General features: G+C 49.4%; 9 protein-coding genes across 9 annotated transcripts; 1 reads left to right on the forward strand and 8 right to left on the reverse strand.

The window, feature by feature from the left end:
* Window positions 1-275: 275 nt before the first annotated feature.
* N7471_004453 (tRNA(Thr) (cytosine(32)-N(3))-methyltransferase) lies at window positions 276-1421 on the reverse strand (the record flags this gene model as incomplete). Its single annotated transcript, XM_057277172.1, has 1 exon — window positions 276-1421. One exon carries the CDS (start codon window positions 1419-1421, stop codon window positions 276-278), a length of 1146 nt encoding a protein of 381 aa, XP_057136782.1.
* A 1221-nt stretch (window positions 1422-2642) lies between these two features.
* On the forward strand, window positions 2643-3287 carry N7471_004454 (uncharacterized protein; the record flags this gene model as incomplete). The annotated part of the gene is made up of 1 exon (XM_057277173.1): window positions 2643-3287. One exon carries the CDS (start codon window positions 2643-2645, stop codon window positions 3285-3287), a length of 645 nt encoding a protein of 214 aa, XP_057136783.1.
* An 804-nt stretch (window positions 3288-4091) lies between these two features.
* Window positions 4092-5683, reverse strand: N7471_004455 (Zn(II)2Cys6 transcription factor domain-containing protein; the record flags this gene model as incomplete). Its single annotated transcript, XM_057277174.1, has 3 exons — window positions 4092-4916; window positions 5055-5426; window positions 5480-5683. 3 exons carry the CDS (start codon window positions 5681-5683, stop codon window positions 4092-4094), a joined length of 1401 nt encoding a protein of 466 aa, XP_057136784.1.
* Window positions 5684-6027: 344 nt separating this feature from the next.
* Window positions 6028-7136, reverse strand: N7471_004456 (NudC domain-containing protein). The gene is made up of 3 exons (XM_057277175.1): window positions 6811-7136; window positions 6390-6711; window positions 6028-6279 (listed from the first exon to the last, which is right to left on the reverse strand). Exons 1-3 carry the CDS (start codon window positions 7054-7056, stop codon window positions 6248-6250), a joined length of 600 nt encoding a protein of 199 aa, XP_057136785.1. The 5' UTR covers window positions 7057-7136; the 3' UTR covers window positions 6028-6247.
* A 260-nt stretch (window positions 7137-7396) lies between these two features.
* On the reverse strand, window positions 7397-7877 carry N7471_004457 (uncharacterized protein; the record flags this gene model as incomplete). The annotated part of the gene is made up of 3 exons (XM_057277176.1): window positions 7397-7521; window positions 7569-7789; window positions 7843-7877. 3 exons carry the CDS (start codon window positions 7875-7877, stop codon window positions 7397-7399), a joined length of 381 nt encoding a protein of 126 aa, XP_057136786.1.
* Window positions 7878-8222: 345 nt separating this feature from the next.
* Window positions 8223-8630, reverse strand: N7471_004458 (uncharacterized protein). The gene is made up of 2 exons (XM_057277177.1): window positions 8398-8630; window positions 8223-8346 (listed from the first exon to the last, which is right to left on the reverse strand). The coding sequence occupies exons 1-2, from the start codon at window positions 8528-8530 to the stop codon at window positions 8297-8299; spliced, it is 183 nt and encodes a 60-aa protein (XP_057136787.1). The 5' UTR covers window positions 8531-8630; the 3' UTR covers window positions 8223-8296.
* Window positions 8631-10759: 2129 nt separating this feature from the next.
* Window positions 10760-13399, reverse strand: N7471_004459 (uncharacterized protein; the record flags this gene model as incomplete). The annotated part of the gene is made up of 1 exon (XM_057277178.1): window positions 10760-13399. One exon carries the CDS (start codon window positions 13397-13399, stop codon window positions 10760-10762), a length of 2640 nt encoding a protein of 879 aa, XP_057136788.1.
* A 571-nt stretch (window positions 13400-13970) lies between these two features.
* Window positions 13971-15680, reverse strand: N7471_004460 (2-(3-amino-3-carboxypropyl)histidine synthase subunit 1/2; the record flags this gene model as incomplete). The annotated part of the gene is made up of 1 exon (XM_057277179.1): window positions 13971-15680. The coding sequence occupies one exon, from the start codon at window positions 15678-15680 to the stop codon at window positions 13971-13973; it is 1710 nt and encodes a 569-aa protein (XP_057136789.1).
* A 248-nt stretch (window positions 15681-15928) lies between these two features.
* Window positions 15929-17063, reverse strand: N7471_004461 (maleylacetate reductase; the record flags this gene model as incomplete). The annotated part of the gene is made up of 2 exons (XM_057277180.1): window positions 15929-16476; window positions 16538-17063. 2 exons carry the CDS (start codon window positions 17061-17063, stop codon window positions 15929-15931), a joined length of 1074 nt encoding a protein of 357 aa, XP_057136790.1.
* Between the last annotated feature and the right edge of the window lie 621 nt (window positions 17064-17684).

Raw genomic sequence — 17684 nt, forward strand, 5'->3', positions numbered from 1 at the left:
TCCCTCGTGACTTTGATGGTGCTGCCTCAGCTTTTCCACTGGAAATGCCCCAACGGCATGGTATGTTGATCTCGGTGTGATGAGTATTGAGACACACCTGGAAACACGGCGTTGGGTCCACGCACGGCGAAAATCGCGAGATCGCGGTTGGGCGGTCGGAAAAACCATCACAACCGTACGGGTTCGTAGACAAGAAAATTCCCGTCTTTGGCTGAAACTTTGGTGAATGTTTACGGCCATCCGAATGACCATTGCAGAAGTGGTGATCCAGGAGTTTATTGGGTGTTCCCAGTGGCAGTTTCAGCCTCCGCTCCACCGCGCTTCAGGAAGTTGCCCTGCATCCAGCAACGGTACATCTTTTGTTTGGTTCCACGGTTGACAATCAGTCGCCGATCGGCTCCCATGTTAAGGACCTCAAACGCTCCACTGTCCTTTGCCAGTTGTTTGGCCTCTGCAGATGGTTCATCTGTCTTTTTCTCGGACGCTTCTTCGGTGGGGTTCTCATCACCAATGGGGATCTGCAAGCCGTTTTCTGCGCTCCAGGTACCCCACATGTCAACGAGTTGTTCCTGTTCGAAGAAGTAAACACGTGTGCCGTCACCTCGAATGTAGAAATTCTCAGTCATGTATCGACCCTTCTTGAATCGCACTTGGGCGAGGTCACCACGGCCGTAGTCGCGGAACAACACACGGCCACCGGGCTTCAAAAGACGGTAGATATTGCGGATTGCTTGGTCCCATTGGTTAGGGGCCAGGGCAGAGAAGATGAAGATTAGAATCACAACATCGACTGAGCCTTCGGTCAGACCGGGCGGAAGAGCGTCGCTGTTCTCGTCAGGAACAGCAGCTGCGTCCCAGACATCAGCGGACATGTATTTCTCGTTGTAGAGCTCGCTCTCGCGCATGACCTTCACGGCATACTTGGAAAAATCACAGGCATGGACCTTCAGATGCTCATTCTCGTTGTTGGCCAGCAATGGGAAGGCGGTGTTTCCGGCTCCCGCGCCAACCTCCAGGACGACCTGGGGACCGGCGTCCTTCTGTGTCACTTCAGCGAGAATGGGGAATTCTTGGCGCAGCCACTTTCGATCCTTGAAGAAGTTGGCTGTGTTGTTCTTATAGAAAATGTCCCACCACTTGGCGGGGTTGGTGTTGAATCGGTTGCGATCAAAGTCCGACACGCGTGTTTCGCGCTGTCTGGCATATTGGGTCTCAGCGAAGGCCTTAAACTCATCATCTGGCTCCACGTGGTCCCAAGCATTGAACTCAAAAACATCGTCGCCTTTTTCAAGGTATCGCGAGCCGAATTGGAAGGGGTCGGTCCGTTTCAGATTGTTTGTGGGATCGTGGGAACGATTGGGGGCGACCTGAGGAGGCTCGACATTCTGTGTCACTTCCTGGATACTGGGATCGACGGTCATGGTTTTGGATGAACTTTATAGTTCTGATTGACTCAAGATTTGGAATTAGGTGTGGAAAGAAAATATTCTCACTCAAGTAAGTGATCGTCGAGGAGAAGGCGGGGAGAATAAAAAAAATACAGGCGGCGACGCGATTGGTGGGCTGCCTTAATCACATGACTTTATTTTGCCCACATATTTTCTTACCCCTCGGCCCACTTAGCCTTTTAGCCAATCATGAGCTCTCCATCTGTCCACCGCCTCATTTATCTTTTGGTACGCCGGATCTTATCGCCTATCGCTTATCGGTCTTTTGACCTGTGCTGGTGGACACTTACAACGACTATAAGATGCTTTACTGGAAGATCAATAAGAAGATCCGTCTCATATATCCTGGGAGCTCGTTCAAATTCTAATTATGGATACTGGCCCAATTGTTCAACGAGCTGCGATGCCTGCCACTTGGGCTAATGCACGTGAATGCCATCCATGGATGAATGAGACTCATCAAACACCTGGGCAGATATCCTTCTTGATTTTATACTTCTTTGTCAACTCCTAATGGCCTACAGTGAGCCTCGCTTGTTTTGGCTTCTCCCGGGGCAAGATTAGCCCAAAGCCAATGGACGCTCAATGATGTCTCGGAAGTATTTGGAGCTTGCATATCACGCCGTTCATCACGATGCTAGCAGGCGAAACCCATTGAAACCTGACATTGTTAGACTTGCAATATTCCAGTTTAGTGCTTTTGGTGTGAACTATCCGTCTTTTCTTGCATTATGAGCCAGCGCTACATTCATTGAAGCAGACATCCCTAGAAGTGCTTCCAACTGTGGTGCCTCAGGCATCAATACTATCTTATCGGGAGCCAATCAGACCTCCCGAGGTCGGGAGTTTCTAGGAATCTGGATGCCTGCGGGTGCCTCGTCTGGGTCATCTTCCCATCTGGCCTTTCTTTCGCCCCTCATTTTCTTTTTTCCTTTCTCTTATGAGCATGCCTTTCTGGATTCATATTTGATTCTTATTCTCCCTGTTTGTCCGGTTCAGGTCTGGGGCTTATCGACGCAAGTGGGGTTCAGCCCGCTATCGGCGTTTGAGGCTCAACAGTCGAACTGCTCATACGATAGTTCTTGTGCAGAGCTGTTTCTTATTACAGATCTCACGGACCAACTTCCTTTTGCTTTAGTCAAATCACCCTTGGCTTTCACACTATCAATTAGAAAACAGGCCCCCCATTGAGTCATGTCTTTCTTCTCGTCACTCTGCGGGTGCTTCGCCCAAGACGTGAAGCCCTCGCAGTCCCATTCTTCCCCGGAGATGATGACCCAAAGACCCAACCCCAACGGCATCCAGACAGGACACTTTACACTCTCCGGGGAAGGCGCATTTATCCGCTCAGCACCGCCAACCGGGGGCCGTGGGCACGGACCCCCGCCCTCTGACTCCGAGGATGGGGGCTATTCCAGCGTGGTCCCTCTCCCGCAGTACACAGCCCGTCCAATGAGCCTCCATGAGAAGACTCTAGAAGCCCATATGCGTGACCCACCTATTTCCTCCGAGTCCCAGAACTCTTACCCCCATGACGAAAAAAACTCCAATCGTTACGACGAAGATGTCACCTCCGATAGTTCATCGGCCATTTCCTTTCCCAGCAGCTACGGCAATACCTCCACCGCAACGAGGGAGACTCCACCACCGCCATATTCTCCCCGTCAGTCTGTAATGCTGGGTCGTCGCTCGCGGTCTATGTCCATCTCGTCCGCTATGGCGGTCATCATTAATCCACCACCCGCTGCCCGCATGAACGGCTCGCGGACTGGACCTACATACTCTGAGGATGACCGGTCCATTCGTCGTCATCGACGGGTCTCTTGGGAGAGCCAGTGATACAGTCTCGTTTAATACTTGCGGAAAGAACGCTTCCTTTCTACCCTTTGCTTATTAGCTGCCTGTTTAATATTTTTCCACATCGATCTTTTGGTCTGGGCAGATCTGGAATCGTCCATTGTGGATTTACTTTCCTTTTTGCATGACTGCTGCATTGCTCTCCTTTCTGCTATCATTTTCTTTTGGTGCTGTTTTATTGCACATGACGCGACGACATCATTTATGGATACTGATCGAATGTTTATGATATGACTGGGACTTGGTGCGAAAAGGGATTGGATTTATTCTGGGATAGCTTTGGATACTTATATTGACCTGCACATACTCGCCTGTCATGGATCCAGGAGGACACTCTGTCGAGATAATCGGTTACCTTGGTACTCACTTACACTGGCAGGCATAAATAGTGTAGCAATTACGATAAACCGAATACATTATAGACATTTTGTCAAATCAAATGCCCCAGATCTAGCTTTATCGCTACAAGAATAGTCGGCCGCTTATGCGGCCTTGTCAAATATCTTTGGTAATCTTTTATGGTAGTCTTTTATGGTAGTCCTCAGATCGTCTTTTTAGATGTCTTTTTAGATGTCTCCTCAGGTAGTCTTTTTAGATATCAGTTATTGTAGATATTTTCTTCCCCTTCTTAGTTTGTTAGGTAGACGGCATGAAATGGGCTTTTCTATGTATAACCTTTGACTGACACTCGACAAAACACACCTAGATACATATGTAGGCAACCAACCAAAAAAAAGGGTATCAATACAACAAATCTAAGATTCAAACCAACATCACCCAAAGACATCAATCCAACTCAAGAACCCTAGCCTGTTCCTGCTCATGTCTAAGCAAATACCCACAACACGACGCCGGAAACTCCAACAACTTCAAAACCAGCGGATCACAACTATCCTCCAGAAACATACAGATAGCCGTACATTCCGATCGAACCCTCGTCTCAACCCACCACTCCTCAACATAACACATAAGCCCCAACCACCAAGCCAACAAAACCAGCGCCGGCGGCTCCTTCCTAAGCAAACACTCATAGAACGGATTCTCCAGTCTTCCCATCCAAGTATTATAAACCCTAGAACTTTCCGTCACCCTCTCAAACGGCAACAATCCCATAAGCATGCGCAAAGGCCACAAACACGGATTCTCCTCGACAGTCGTCTCATCCGCAATCCCACAAAGATCTGCCAAATCCGGATCAAGACCCACGCGGCCAGGACGCTTATCTTCAAAGTCCAGGGATGGATCCCGCGCCTCCATGAATACAGTCCACCACATGCTCTGCGGGAGCCAGGTCCCCGTGCGCTCGAGGAGGTAGCGGAGCCCGGTCTGCAGTCGGAGCCACGTTAGGGCTGTTGGGTCCGTTGTGAAGACGAAGGAGGCGCGCGGGTTAAAGGTTTCTTGGTTGAAGGAGTGCATGCTGATCATTAGACAGGTGGAGTAGAGCTTGTCCATGTTGGTGCGGGTTATGGCTTTGGAGACTTCGGTCGAGTATTGGTTTATTGTTTGTTGCCAGTGGTAGGCTTCTGATAGGCGGTAGGCTTTGTTGTCTGGGAGTACGATGCAGAGGTGGGTTGTTGCGGATGCTATTATGGCGTGCATGAGGAAGGGGGTCTGGGGTTGGTTTGGGGGTTAGTTTGAAGTTGTATTAGGTAGGTTATAGGGCTGTGTTTTGTTGGGGTATGGCTATGGCGGATCCATGGATATAGGGGAGGGGGTTTAGATATGTAAACTATGTATGGATGGGCTTACTTCGAAGGCAAGTTCGACCATTTTGCCCATTACGATTCGAATAGGCGTTGGGCTTTCTGTTCCAAAGGCTGGGGCTTTGTGGAAATGATGCAATGCTTCCATAGTGCGGGTTGATGCTGTGGCATCTGTGAGTAATCTCGGCAGCTGGATACCAGTATCGGGTGTTGGTTGCAGTAATTCATTCAGCTTGTCCGCGACCATCATTAGAGACATTGAAGGAGCTAGAGAATCAATCGATATCAAGTCAGGGTTGGTTTTGCTGAATTGGGAAACGATGTTATTGTTCTTTTGAGGTTGGGCTGGCTGGCTCGGGTAGTCACACTCAATGCCATGTTTTTGGCATCGGAGACAATGGGGTTTTGCTTCGTCGCACTTGAGATCGATCATTAACAGCCGATGGTTGATAATGGGGGTGCCGGAAGTACCTTGACTCTTCGTTGCTTACAGTTCACACAGCCGGCGCGGGATTTCCGATGAGACCGGCGGGAATGATAGATCTGTTCAGACGGTTCGGACCCGCATGCTAGAGAATCCTTTTTGTAGTTCGGGATTCGAAAGACCATATTCTGTCCCTGCACGTGCCTAGACGAATGTGGCCGGGTTTGGGTTTTAGGTTGCATATCGACCATTGTTTCTCGGAGTATAAGTTTGACCCAGGGGAATATTTGGCGATGGTCTATTAAATCAAATGTACGCTGAAGATTATACGAACAAGCTGGCCTCGGGCGTCTCAAGGCATCGAAATGTGGGTTGCGATATAGTTCTGCGGCTGAGATCCCAGACTGGGCGCAAGGCAATATGTGGAGGCTCAAGTATGTGGAACTGCGCCTTGCTCTAATCAGCCTGATCACTGTGCCCAAATAGAGTGAGAATCCATGTGGCGACGGGGAGGCGAAAGGGAAGATGAACTTAGAACGGGCGCTATCCCCGATAAGGTAATTCTCGTATTTGGCAGAAGGACCAGAGAAACAATGAGAACTTGACCAAAAGAAACTAAATAAAAGACATCTACTTCTAGGAATATATAAACCAGAGACCCATACCAAGTCTTGGAAATTAGATTCGAGAAACGCCATGCAATTCATCATTCATCGAAGATTATCCACCCATGCGCATAACTCATACTTCATACATTGATATTTTTTTTGCATAAAGAACGAAGGGTTAGGTATCGTTGAATGCTAATAGTGGGTTTAACCCATCTTCGCATTAGAGAAATCCATCTCTGCAAGGCCGCACATTAGCAACATATTAAAACGGAAAGAATGCACTCGTCTCCAGGGACGGATTGGTGAAGTGACCAGCAAGAGATAAAAGAGGATAATAACAACTTACCGGGATGCTCAGCCTGGAACTTCTTCAACAAATCCATCTTCCGTTGCTCGTCACTACTGGGACCACCCATCTCCTTCTGCCGCTGATCATACATCATCTTCTCGACCATGGCGCGAGTCTGGCCATCTAGATCGCCTAGGCTGGAGTTCTCGGGCGTAATCTTGGTGACATCGATTTTGGGAGCTGTGGTAACAACATGAGGCCACCATTCGACCTTGTTGACCTTATCGAGGTGGATGTTGATTTCCTTTCCGGGCGGGGTGGGGGTAGTCTCGAGGGTCCAGGAGGATTCGTCGACGAGGATGGTGTGGGGGAAGTCGCCCTGGATAGGAAAATGGGGTAGTTAGCTGGCTGTTTTTGAGTTGATGTGTTGATTTAGAGTGTACGGTGTAATTCTCCGGGGTGGGGACAGTGGACATACCTCGATGAGGGGTTCTTGTCCCTTGATCGCGACACGGATTTTGTTCTTGGTCAACACCACATCCAAGTCGCGGCCCTTGAGATTACCAGGGATCGGCGCTGTCACGTCCACGTCACGAATAGTCTGTGTCCACTTGTAGGGGAGCTGAGCCTGTTCCGCATCCTCGAGGGCTTTGCGTTCCTTGTTCTCGCGTTCGCGTTCGGCTAGGTCGGCTGGGGAGGGGTTTTGGTCGAGATCGGCAGACATGATGGCAGGTCGGAAAAAGAAAGGATAGAGTAAGGGGGTTGTATTTGAGTAGACGGTGTAACGGTGTAGGTATACGGAGTAATAATTAGTTTCCCAGGTGAAGATGGAGCCCAAGCAAAAGCCCAAAAAGGAAAGATGTGGAGACCTTGGCTTTTTCTGCCGTTGGCGCTTTTGCCGCCAGCCCTAATCGCCTGACTTCTACACCGCGATATCTCTACAATGCACTTGTACTCGGTATGCCTCTTTGAGGTCCATTTGACTGCATAATCTGAAACAGGAGTACAGTAGGTGTCAAGTGTCGACAATTGCAAAGTTCAACTTCCTTGCTGTATCCAACATCTCAAGTGGGAGTCTTGGTCATTTGAGCCGCTATTTTGATAGTGCTCTCGAGAATGGCATTGTCCGGAGGGAATAAATAAGACATCAATGACAGATAAAGTGCAGTAGCGTATTCCCCTACGAACACTGATAAGGTCAGACCAGTTACCTCAACACCACTGTGATATGCATACCGGTAAAGCGCACAGCAGGAGGTAACATCACAACAAACCACAGCGGTAATGTAAAGAAAAAGACTTGCGACCCCAGTGGGAAGATTGCGTTGACCAACCGGTCGTTCAGACGGACATGGTGGCGCAGCCAGCCCAGGTGAAAAGTAACAAACGCAAGCAGTGCGCCTAGAAGCACACCGCTTAGGATGACGGTGGCATTGTGAGCGACAACCTCGAGTGGTCTAGGATTGTTAGGATATCCATGGATGTCTGCTACCGTTTCGGGGCAACCTACAAGGATGGTTGAACAACTGGGTCGTTAGCGGCCATGACGTGCATAGGCTGAAAAGGGGACTCTGAGAATGATTGGCAATGCAGTTGCCAATGCAGTTGGCAATGCAGGATATCCAATAAACCAATAAATCATAGAAGGTAAGTTCCCTCCCCCCACTTGAGGCTCTCTCTTTCCTTTTTTTTTACATCCCATACAGCGTCTCTTAGGTAGACGGATATAAGGAAATTGTAGTATTCTCATGCAATGTTGCCTTGTAACAAAAAGCGAATGACTGAAGCTTCCAGGTATAATGTGTACTCCCAAAAAAAAAAAACACCCTCTGATCCTATCCCCAATGCTCTCATCATCCGTAGAGAAAAAAAAAAAAAAGAAAGAAAAAGCAAAATACCAGAAGCTCGGTTTCCAATAAACCCCACGGCTTGCATAGACGGTTTCAACAATAAAGTGGTATTGATCAACGCTGTTCGGTTTGATTGTTATTTGACCTTCTCGCTAGCTCATTTTCTATGATAGCTGTCAGTTCTCTCTTCTGCATATGTCAGAAAGAGAACTCACCTCGAATCTTGTCGATCTGCTTTGCGGTATCTTGGAGCATCTGGTCCCATTTCTTTTGATACTCTTCAACAGTCGTGGGCTGGGACTCTGTCTTCTCTTGGGGTTCCTCCTTGGGTGTCTTGAGTTTGTCCATGGTGAATATGAAGGTAGAAAGTCCGAGAATGAATGGATATAGTTCTCAGGGGCTCAAAATAGTTGAAGTCGGGAGTTGATTAAAGTCAAATAGACGTGCGACAGCAAAGGCTTTATATAAACGACACAACTAATAAAAATTTTAATTAAATTTCTAGAAATTAGAAAGAAATTAGAAACCCTGTTCTTATTTCTTAAAAAAAATAAAAATAAAAATCCCCAAAGCCCCAAAAAGCCCCTAAAATCCCTGTCAAATAATGTTTGCTTCGGAAATAGACCGGTCACGCGTCTAAAAGGTCAAGGAACGCGTTCACCGACATCTTCTCTTTTGGGGCCTAAATTGAAAACGGGACATCGGACCGCTTAGCCTTGGGGAATAGCAAATATCTAACGTATCTTATTGGTGAAATCGTTTGTGACGGGTTCGTGAGATTTAACGCTCCTTTTTTTAATATTTTTTTACCCCTTGAGAAAAGTACATATGTATCTAATTGACTTGTGGACTATGATGTCAGGTCATAACGGGACCTAGCGTATGGTACTTAATCCCTACAAAGTACATTCTGTACTCCATACTTGCCACTATCATTCCAAATATGCCTTCCAAGGTTGTCTCCAGAACTAATAGGATGGCTTCCAGCGTACCGAAGTTGTCCCGCACCCAATCGGGGACTGGGGAACGACATCCGCGCCAGCCGATCGGATATCTTAGGACGCTTTTAAGGGGTGAAAATGGTCGATACGTATCATATGAAATAAGAATTAGGATATAAAAAAAAGAAAACAAAAAGACAAAAAAAAAAAAAAGAAAAAGGGGCACCGGGGAAGCGGGTAGTACTGGATTGTTCCCAGTGATCGTCCGATCCACCCGAGTTGATACTTTGCACTGCGATCTATTAGGATCCTATGGATATACAGCATACTCCACTATGGGATCCAGTATTTCCAGTCTACGTGTCTCTACAGAGTAGAACAGGGAACAGAAACACATCCCGGAAAGCCATATATAGGTTTAGGCGCCCAACACCTCCAGCCCTGGAGGGCTGGCTGAACCACACGGACCGCTTGGAACCATCTCATACTACGTAGTATGTACAAAGTAGCGCCCAACACTACCGGGAGTACGGAGTACTTCAACGCCCTATTGGCCCAAACAGCGTACAACTTATACACCGCCGATAAGAGCCCCGGAACGTGCAGAGCCGTAGACATTGCATCTCGAGACTCCACGTGGTTTTGCATACGCTAGCGCTGTGTCATGGCCGTTGTCCTTGACCGCATCCCTCTATCCATCTACCGAGTACGGCCCGACACGTTCTGAGACCCTATGGTGCTTTTGGTGCTTTTGTCAAGGTTATGTCAGATGATGAAACCGCAATTGGGATGTTCTTCGGGCGCTAGGTTCGGGTATCTGATCGTGGGGGTTTCTCATTTGATCGGGGGCTATGCTTGTTCTTCCAAGGTTCCCCCTCCACCAGCTGACGGATGACGATAATTTAATGCGCTTAGATTATACTAGTCCGTTATCTGCACGGAGTAAGTATTGTTCCAACGCCTGTGGTGCATTATTACTGGCTATCATGGTTTGTCCGGGCTGCCCAGGTGGGTGTGGCGCTGTTGTTCATACAACCTTGGACCAGCCAAGGGAGGTACAATCATCAGTGTAAGGCTACAAGGATGAAGAGCTAAGTAGAAGAGCAAGTGGTAAGATAATACCTGATTCTTTGAGATATGCCCCTACATGGTCAACCAGAGTGCACATTCCTCTACAATTACCCGTCAGACCATCCAGTCCGGACAAAGAAATGAAAATAAAAAGAATAAATCGTAAATTCTGGCGCTGGTGCCTGCATCCATTGGCCAGTTATGTCGTCAACGCAGTAAGCCCTTCCCGAGGAAGCGCCGGGTAAATGGTGTAACCCATGCCCTCATATGCAGCCTCAGCCCGGTTTGAAGAGGAGGGGTCGGATGACAGAAGCAGAAAGGTGTGGGACAATGCGCCAATCCATTTCGCAAGTTACAACGCCGAGTTAGAACATCATGATATTGATCCCGCTGGGGTAGATTGCTTCGAAAATAATTCATAAGAATAGATAGATTCCCCTATGACGCCAGGATATGAGATCGCTGAAGAAACTGAAAAAAAAAGAACCAAAAAACGAACTTGAAAGACCTTGATAATCACAAAAGTCCGAAAGTCCGAAACGGAGACGGTGAGCAGCGCCTCGGACTAATGAGAGTCTTGGAGGAACCAGTCAAGGTCATCAGGCTCGAAGTGCGAGGCGGATGTTTCCGCTGCTGCAATGTCACCTTCGGAAAGGTCGGCGATCCCGTCATCAAAGGGGACCGTAGTCCCCGAAGGCAGACTATTGCGCGGCTCGACGAGGTCAAAGAACTCGCCTGCAAATTCAGCCTGCTCATTAGCCACTTTGAGCTCCAGGATGCCTTCGAGCACCTGCATTTCCTTTTTCCATTTGCGGTCACGCTGCGCCCTTTCCTCATGGCGACGGCGGCACAGGCTGTCACGAGGGCGGTCCATCATGCAATTGGGACACAAGTAGTTTTCCTCGCAATACGAGCATTTGCAGGGTGGGTGGGTATATATGCAGTCCGCGCATACATACACCTTGCACCCTTTGCATTCTCGCAGATAGCTGGGGCACCTGGGACGTGGATCCCTGATACCGCCTCTGACATCCCTGATTCCGGTGATAGGGTCGGCCGGCGGGCAGAAGAAGGATTGGCAACCTTGCCATCTTGGGGATTCGAATGTCGGCGAATCAAAGAAGGTGGAGGATGAGGATGAGGGAGGGGAAGAATGGTCGGACGCAGGCGCCGAAAATGAGCGAGATGGTTGGTTGGGGAAGAAGGAAACAGGACCCGACTGATCACCAACATGTGATTCGGGTGTATTTTCCTCGTCCATGCTATCTTGACGTGAATCGTCAATGAAGCTTTTGTTTGTCGAGTCAAGAAGCTGTTGACTTCTGAATAGTAGGTCGTATTCGGGAATTTGACTAGAGATGAGGGACCCCGAAAGATTTGCAGCGAATCGATTTTGAATGGTTTGCTTTTCCGTCTCAAGGTCCCGGTAACCGCATATCCTTAAGCGAAGCCCGCGGAGGTCATGCTCAATGCAGAGAGGCTTGGAGCAGCTCTTGCAGTGCACCTTCCACTGTGGTGAATCGTAACATCCTTGACACAAGTTACGCGGACACGGTGAAACTTCCCGGTTGGGTGGTCCTAGCAGCCACTTCATCATCGCCAGATGACCCGTTTCAAGCGAGTAGTCCGGCTTGCTCGGATCCCCATATGCATACTTGGGGAATGTTTTGCTCCATTCACTAACGGTGTACTCTAGGTCCTCCCAACCTTGGCCACGAGGCAAAGGCACGGCTCGTACCTGGTCCACCTCACCATTGCGAGGTCCGATGCTAATCCCGCCTCCCCCAGAGAGGTCAGGCTTGGTGCAGCACCAATGGAAATTGAGTATAGGCGGTGGGTCCATCCCTGTACCCTGGGGTTGATGGGGATCTGCCAGAATATCCACAGGATCCTGCATTGAGCCCGGAGAGTGTGTAGCCCCAGGTGCCCACCAGAAGGAATCCGGTGCATTCTGGGTTTTTTCAGACGAAGAAGATGTTGTGCTTCTGTGAAGATACGGCCGTTCGTGGGCACAGCTTGCACAGAGTGTTTTGCGGCACCCGACACAGTGCATTAGGACGCTGCAATGTTCACATCGCTCTGAGATATCCTCGAGGCAGTTGTCACAGCGGATCTTGTCGACAAATTGGGTATGACTCCGGCGCAGGTGGGCAGGTGTCATCTTGCCTTCACCCCAGTCGATACCCTCGCCAGTTCCTAATGCCTCGCCATAGAATCCAGTGTCCCGATTCTCCCACAGCTTTCCATCGTATACGTGTGGCTGAGGGGTCTCAGACTCAGTTGGGCCGATCCAATTTTTAGATCTCCAGAGTCGATCAAAGACTACCCAAACTTCCGGCGACCCTGCTCCATGCGGGAACCTCGATTTGACATAACCGGCTCTGCGAGCACATCTACCCGCAGGTGTGGTGCACCAAGCGGTATCAGTCCAGATGCCTAGCTTGTGGCAGATATTGACAAGTTCATGGGTCGACTCCGCGTCAGCGTCTTTCCGCATCAGTGAAGATGATAAATAAGGGCGTCTTCGGTGATGACGACATCGGTAGGCGTAGATACTCTTGAGAGCAAGTCGTTGCATTCCGGGAGAGCTGCCGGTATTATTCTCCATGTCAATGTCACATTGCAGCGCGAACATGGTCAAGAAAGGAACGATGTGATATTTTAAAGAGACATTCTTGCAGCCTCGAATAGAGAGATGTACCAGCGTCTCCCGACGTGAATGCAGCACGGTCGAGGTCAGGTTCTCTCCCGAAATGGCCGTGTTATCCAGTTCTAGGCTTTTCAAACACCTACTGAATGGCATCACCACATTCATCAGGAACATGTCTAGGGCATACGGTCGGGATTGACGCGCGGGGGCTGTTTCAGGGCCGCTTGGGTCATTGATTTGAGGATTTGGCAGAGTGCTTGAAGGAAATTGTAGGCGAAACGAGAGTGACTTCCATGCGGTCGGATATGATCGAAGGAACGTACGGAGGTAATTTGAAGTGTGATACAGCTTTATGATGGTATCGGTCGGGATCTGAAGTAACAGAGACTCGAATATGGGTGCATTTGTTGTTATCACTCGCTCAAAGGTGGACAGGGTTCGTTCTTCTGAAATAACAGAGTGTTGCAATGCATTTTCCAGCACCGTCAGGTGCGACGCTGGGTCCTCACCAGCAACATCACTCCTAGCCATGGTTTCAAGACCGTGATTCGTCATAGGTCCTGGGTGAACAAAAGATGCCGGTTCTTAGGTCGAAGATCGAGATAGCGCGAGGTCGCGAGCTCGGCGGTTAGAGACGCGGCACATGATAAGACAACTTGAAGATGCAATCGAGGGGGCAAGCACACCCTGAGGTAAGCCACCATGCAAGGCCATTAAAGGTAAACAGTCGATAATTGAAAAGATGGGATCGCAAGGGCTGACGAATTGGGGTATCTGAAGGGGGAGGGAGAAAGGGAGGGGTATAAAAAGGAGGGGAACAGACGAAATCCCCAAAGAGAGGGGAAAGCAAAGAGAGGGAAGATTATTATTTATGCCCCTATGACTATTGAAGAAATGAAGGGGAGCAAAAAAGAGTGGGAGAAGTGGTGCAGAAGCTGAGCAAAGACAAGGTGATATATCCATGGATCCGGATGCGCCCGTTAGGAGAGACCAGCGTCATGTGATAGCCATCAAACCCCCGGATTTTGATGATCTGCGTGGTTCCTGGATTTTGTTCTGCAAAGGAAAATGAAATGCATTGATCGCTGGGTCTATTGCAAATGGTTTCTATGCTAGGCCATGTGGACTAATGTTTGTCGGCTGCATCACCTACAGTGTAGCCCCTCGCAATACCCTTGCGCCCTTCCTTGACCAGGGTACTATCCTCCGAGTCTTCCTCATCGTATCGAATATCAAAGTCACTACCCAGACCCTTCCACGTCCGTTGCGATCGCAAGTATTCTGCCCCTGGTGAAACGGCACCGCCAATCATAGCCAAGTCACCTTTAGCTCGTCGCGCCAGTGCCCTAGCAGCGGATGGCCCGGTGGTGGATGACCCATCGACCTGAGAAGCGCGCGGCGCGGGATCCCGCATTGGGCGGGAATGTGAGACGTATCGACCGGTGCGAAAGTCAAACTCGGGCGGCGCCGACTCGGGTTCTGACATGTCGTCCTCATCGGACATGGTTGCGCCATTGGATGTCCCCTGGTCATCTTCATTTCCGTTGACCGCCTGAGCTGGTGCGTCCAGAACTGCCTGGAAGTCACTCTGCCACGCTCCTGTCCACACCCGGTCTGAATCGTCTTTCAAGGCCAGCTCTAATTCGAAGGGAGTGATGACTGGCTTCCAGAAATCCTTGCTATCCACCAAAGAGCTCTCCCAGCAGCCAATAACCACCCAACCACCGATTTCACTAAAATTGGCTACCTTGGCAGCATTCAATTTACCAACCACGAACATGTAGCTCTTCTTGCCTGCTTCAGCAATTCGTTCCTTGACATGTTCCACAATATGCAGGTAGTTCTTGACACTCAAAGTGTTGATAAGAATGCCCCAAATAGGCACGGTCGTCAGAGAGGCAAGAGTGCCATAGCGGCGTCGCAAAACCGCAGCAGTTGAAGCAGGCAATGGCTTAACATTTTCATTTGAAAGGTCATTGGTGGGATAAATATGGATCGCGGCAACGCGAGACGCAAGTGTCATCATGAGAGCTGTTGGCGGATCAGAGATGTGAAACAGTTGCCAGTCGGCCAGCGTCTCAGGCGCCTCTTGAACCGACTCGGGGACTGTGCGATTTGGAATCGACGAGGAAGGCTCATGAACAATCTCTGTTGAATATATATTGGTATATCCCTCTTCCAGCAGGCGAGTGTATACCGTAGGAACGTGGTCTGCGTAGGTAACATCGGCTGCGATGATAACCTTGGTTGTTGGGTCAAGATAAGTCGCCTTGAACGCTCGTACCACTGGTTCAAGGGGCAGATTCTTATGTGTGAAGACATGGATTACGGGTAGCCGAGCTGTTGGCGACAGACAAGACCTCCCGTAATGCACAACCACATCTGCGTCCACGTGTTCCGCGGCCACTTCATCAACGCAGCAGGTCCCGTAAGATGTATCGGCCAAAATTGTCAACCGAGCCGAGTATTGTTCTGTTTTATCCTCCACCTGGAGCTCATTTATCGAGTGAGCAAGGTCAGCATCGGCGTTGCTAGCATCGGTCTGGTTCGAGGGCTGTGTGCCATTGGTGCCGACTTCCTCACGTTCCAGGCCCCGGCTGAGCAATTGAAATACTCGCGGGGCATCAGGAAGCATATCATCTGGGAACTGGAGAGCAATGCGCTTGTACCGCGCTTGCCGAATATCCTTCAATGTGCGCTCGATATCGTAGGTAATGGAGAGTTCATCGTCTGACACTGGAGCCGTTGGGTCTCGCGTGGCCACTGGATTGGTTTCTTCGAGAATACGATCATCAGCAGTCGACAGCACAGGGGCCGACTTCATTTCAGACCCCATTTCGTACAACAGAGGGGAAAGTGTGTTGTTGAGCCAAGAATGACGAGAATGCTAAAAGTTTTGGAGAAAAAAAAAGATCTTCCCCCACTTCACCCCGCCATGGATAACGGGAAAATACAACAGAGCCCATTGGCAGAGAAGCAACCCGACTTTTTAGTCACATTTTGGTGAAAATACACTCAAATTATTCCCAAGTCACAGGGCTATTTATGCATTTTATCATGTCGACATAAAAGGGCAAAGGATACCTACAAATTCGCCTGTGCTAGTTCTCCCGCCCAAACCCTGCGAAGCAATTCGCGGATCGGTGCGCGTTCAATCGGGCGAGGATTCCAGTAAGCATTAGATAGCGCAAGATCAGCTGCTTTATCGATATCTTCTTCCTTCATACCGAAATCCTTCACGCCACGCTTGACCTTAAGCTTAGCCAAGAGAACGTTCAAACCGTGGATCGCGTCACCATTGCTATCCGGCAGGGCATCAGCCAACTGTTTCATAGTCTCAGGGATGTTAGGTGCATTGTATGAGATGGCATGCGGGAGGACAGCGGTATGGGTTTCAGCGTGAGGAAGATTGAAGCTGCCGCCAAGTGTGTGGCACAGCTTGTGGTGGATGGACATGCCCACGCTGCCCAGGCATGTTCCACAGAGCCAGGCACCATACAAGGCCTTGGACCGTGCAGATTGAGAAGATGGTTTCTCAACAATCTCGGGGAGGGAGGATGCAAGTGCCCGTATGCCCTCGAGCGCCATCATGTTGATGATCGGGTTAGTGTTTCGCGCGTAGAGAGCCTCGACTATCCAGGAACACATTAGTGGTGCATAGAAAGCTGATGCGGGTTAATTAGGTATATTTACCAGCATGCGCAATGGCGTTGACACCGCTAGTGGCACTCATAGCTGCCGGCAAGGTCATTGTGAGGTCCACATCGTAAATAACCGTGCCAGGCAAGATTTTGGGGTCCGAGCGAGTCTTCTTCATTCCATCTGCAGTCTCACCGAGGATCGGGGTCATTTCGCTACCAGCATATGTAGTCGGAATACAGATATGCGGCAGTCCAGTGCGGATGCTGATCGCCTTGCCGAGACCGATAGTGCTTCCGCCTCCAATAGAAATGACCGAGTCGGCTCCTTGGGCCTTCGCATACTCAAGAGCCTTATCTGTGACATTCGTGGGAGTATGCATAGTCGCCTCGCTGAAAATACCGGCGATCTGACCCTTGAGCACCTCCTTAACTGTCTCTGCTTGGCTGACCTGCTGGGGTGTCGAGAGCACCAGCGGGGCCTTCACCTGCAGGCGGGAGATCTCATCGGGGAGTTTTTGCAGCGTGCCGCTGCCGAAGATGACACGGCCGGGGTTGGGATTGTACTCGAAGGTATCCATTTTGTGTTTAAATCATTTGAGAGCGAGGCTTGTCATATTATGTATAGTCCGTACCCCACACCCCACCGCATTCGAGGAATGTCATTCCGTGGGGCCGTGGGGTTTTATCGGCAGTTGTAATCTGGTGATGTTCCGAGCCACTGCAAGTTGGCGACCTTTGCATTTAGTGGCTAATTTGGCATATTATTATTTGGGTATGCTCGATTCTTCTTGTGTGGCTGTGGATGTTCCGGTCATAGTGAAGGATCGACGGAAATACCCATCCGTCCACGGGTGGACTGTGCCTAGACGGATATAAATTTCCCCAAACTGCCGAGTGGGGCTTTGCTATACATTTGCTGTCCCGGGGTCGCTTGGTGAGACTCAGAGTCAGGCTGGAATTCCAGTCCATGCTCAGACCTAATGTAATCCATTGTATTGATTTACTGAGAGTTTGTGTGGGACTTGAATGAGTCCTGATTTACTGATACATAATGCTTCAGGCATACACAGCCCTAGAGGTGTCTGGACTAGCCGAGCTCCTATAGTAGTAAATTGGATCAAATTAATTATAGATTATTCAAACGATCCTAGCTCTATGTGCGTGTTCTACGCACGTATGCTTGCAACAAGTTGTTATAC

This window comes from Penicillium samsonianum, assembly GCF_028829775.1.
Source record: "Penicillium samsonianum strain IBT 33392 chromosome Unknown utg000003l_segment0_segment0, whole genome shotgun sequence".
Classification (NCBI taxonomy): Eukaryota; Fungi; Ascomycota; class Eurotiomycetes; order Eurotiales; family Aspergillaceae; genus Penicillium; species Penicillium samsonianum.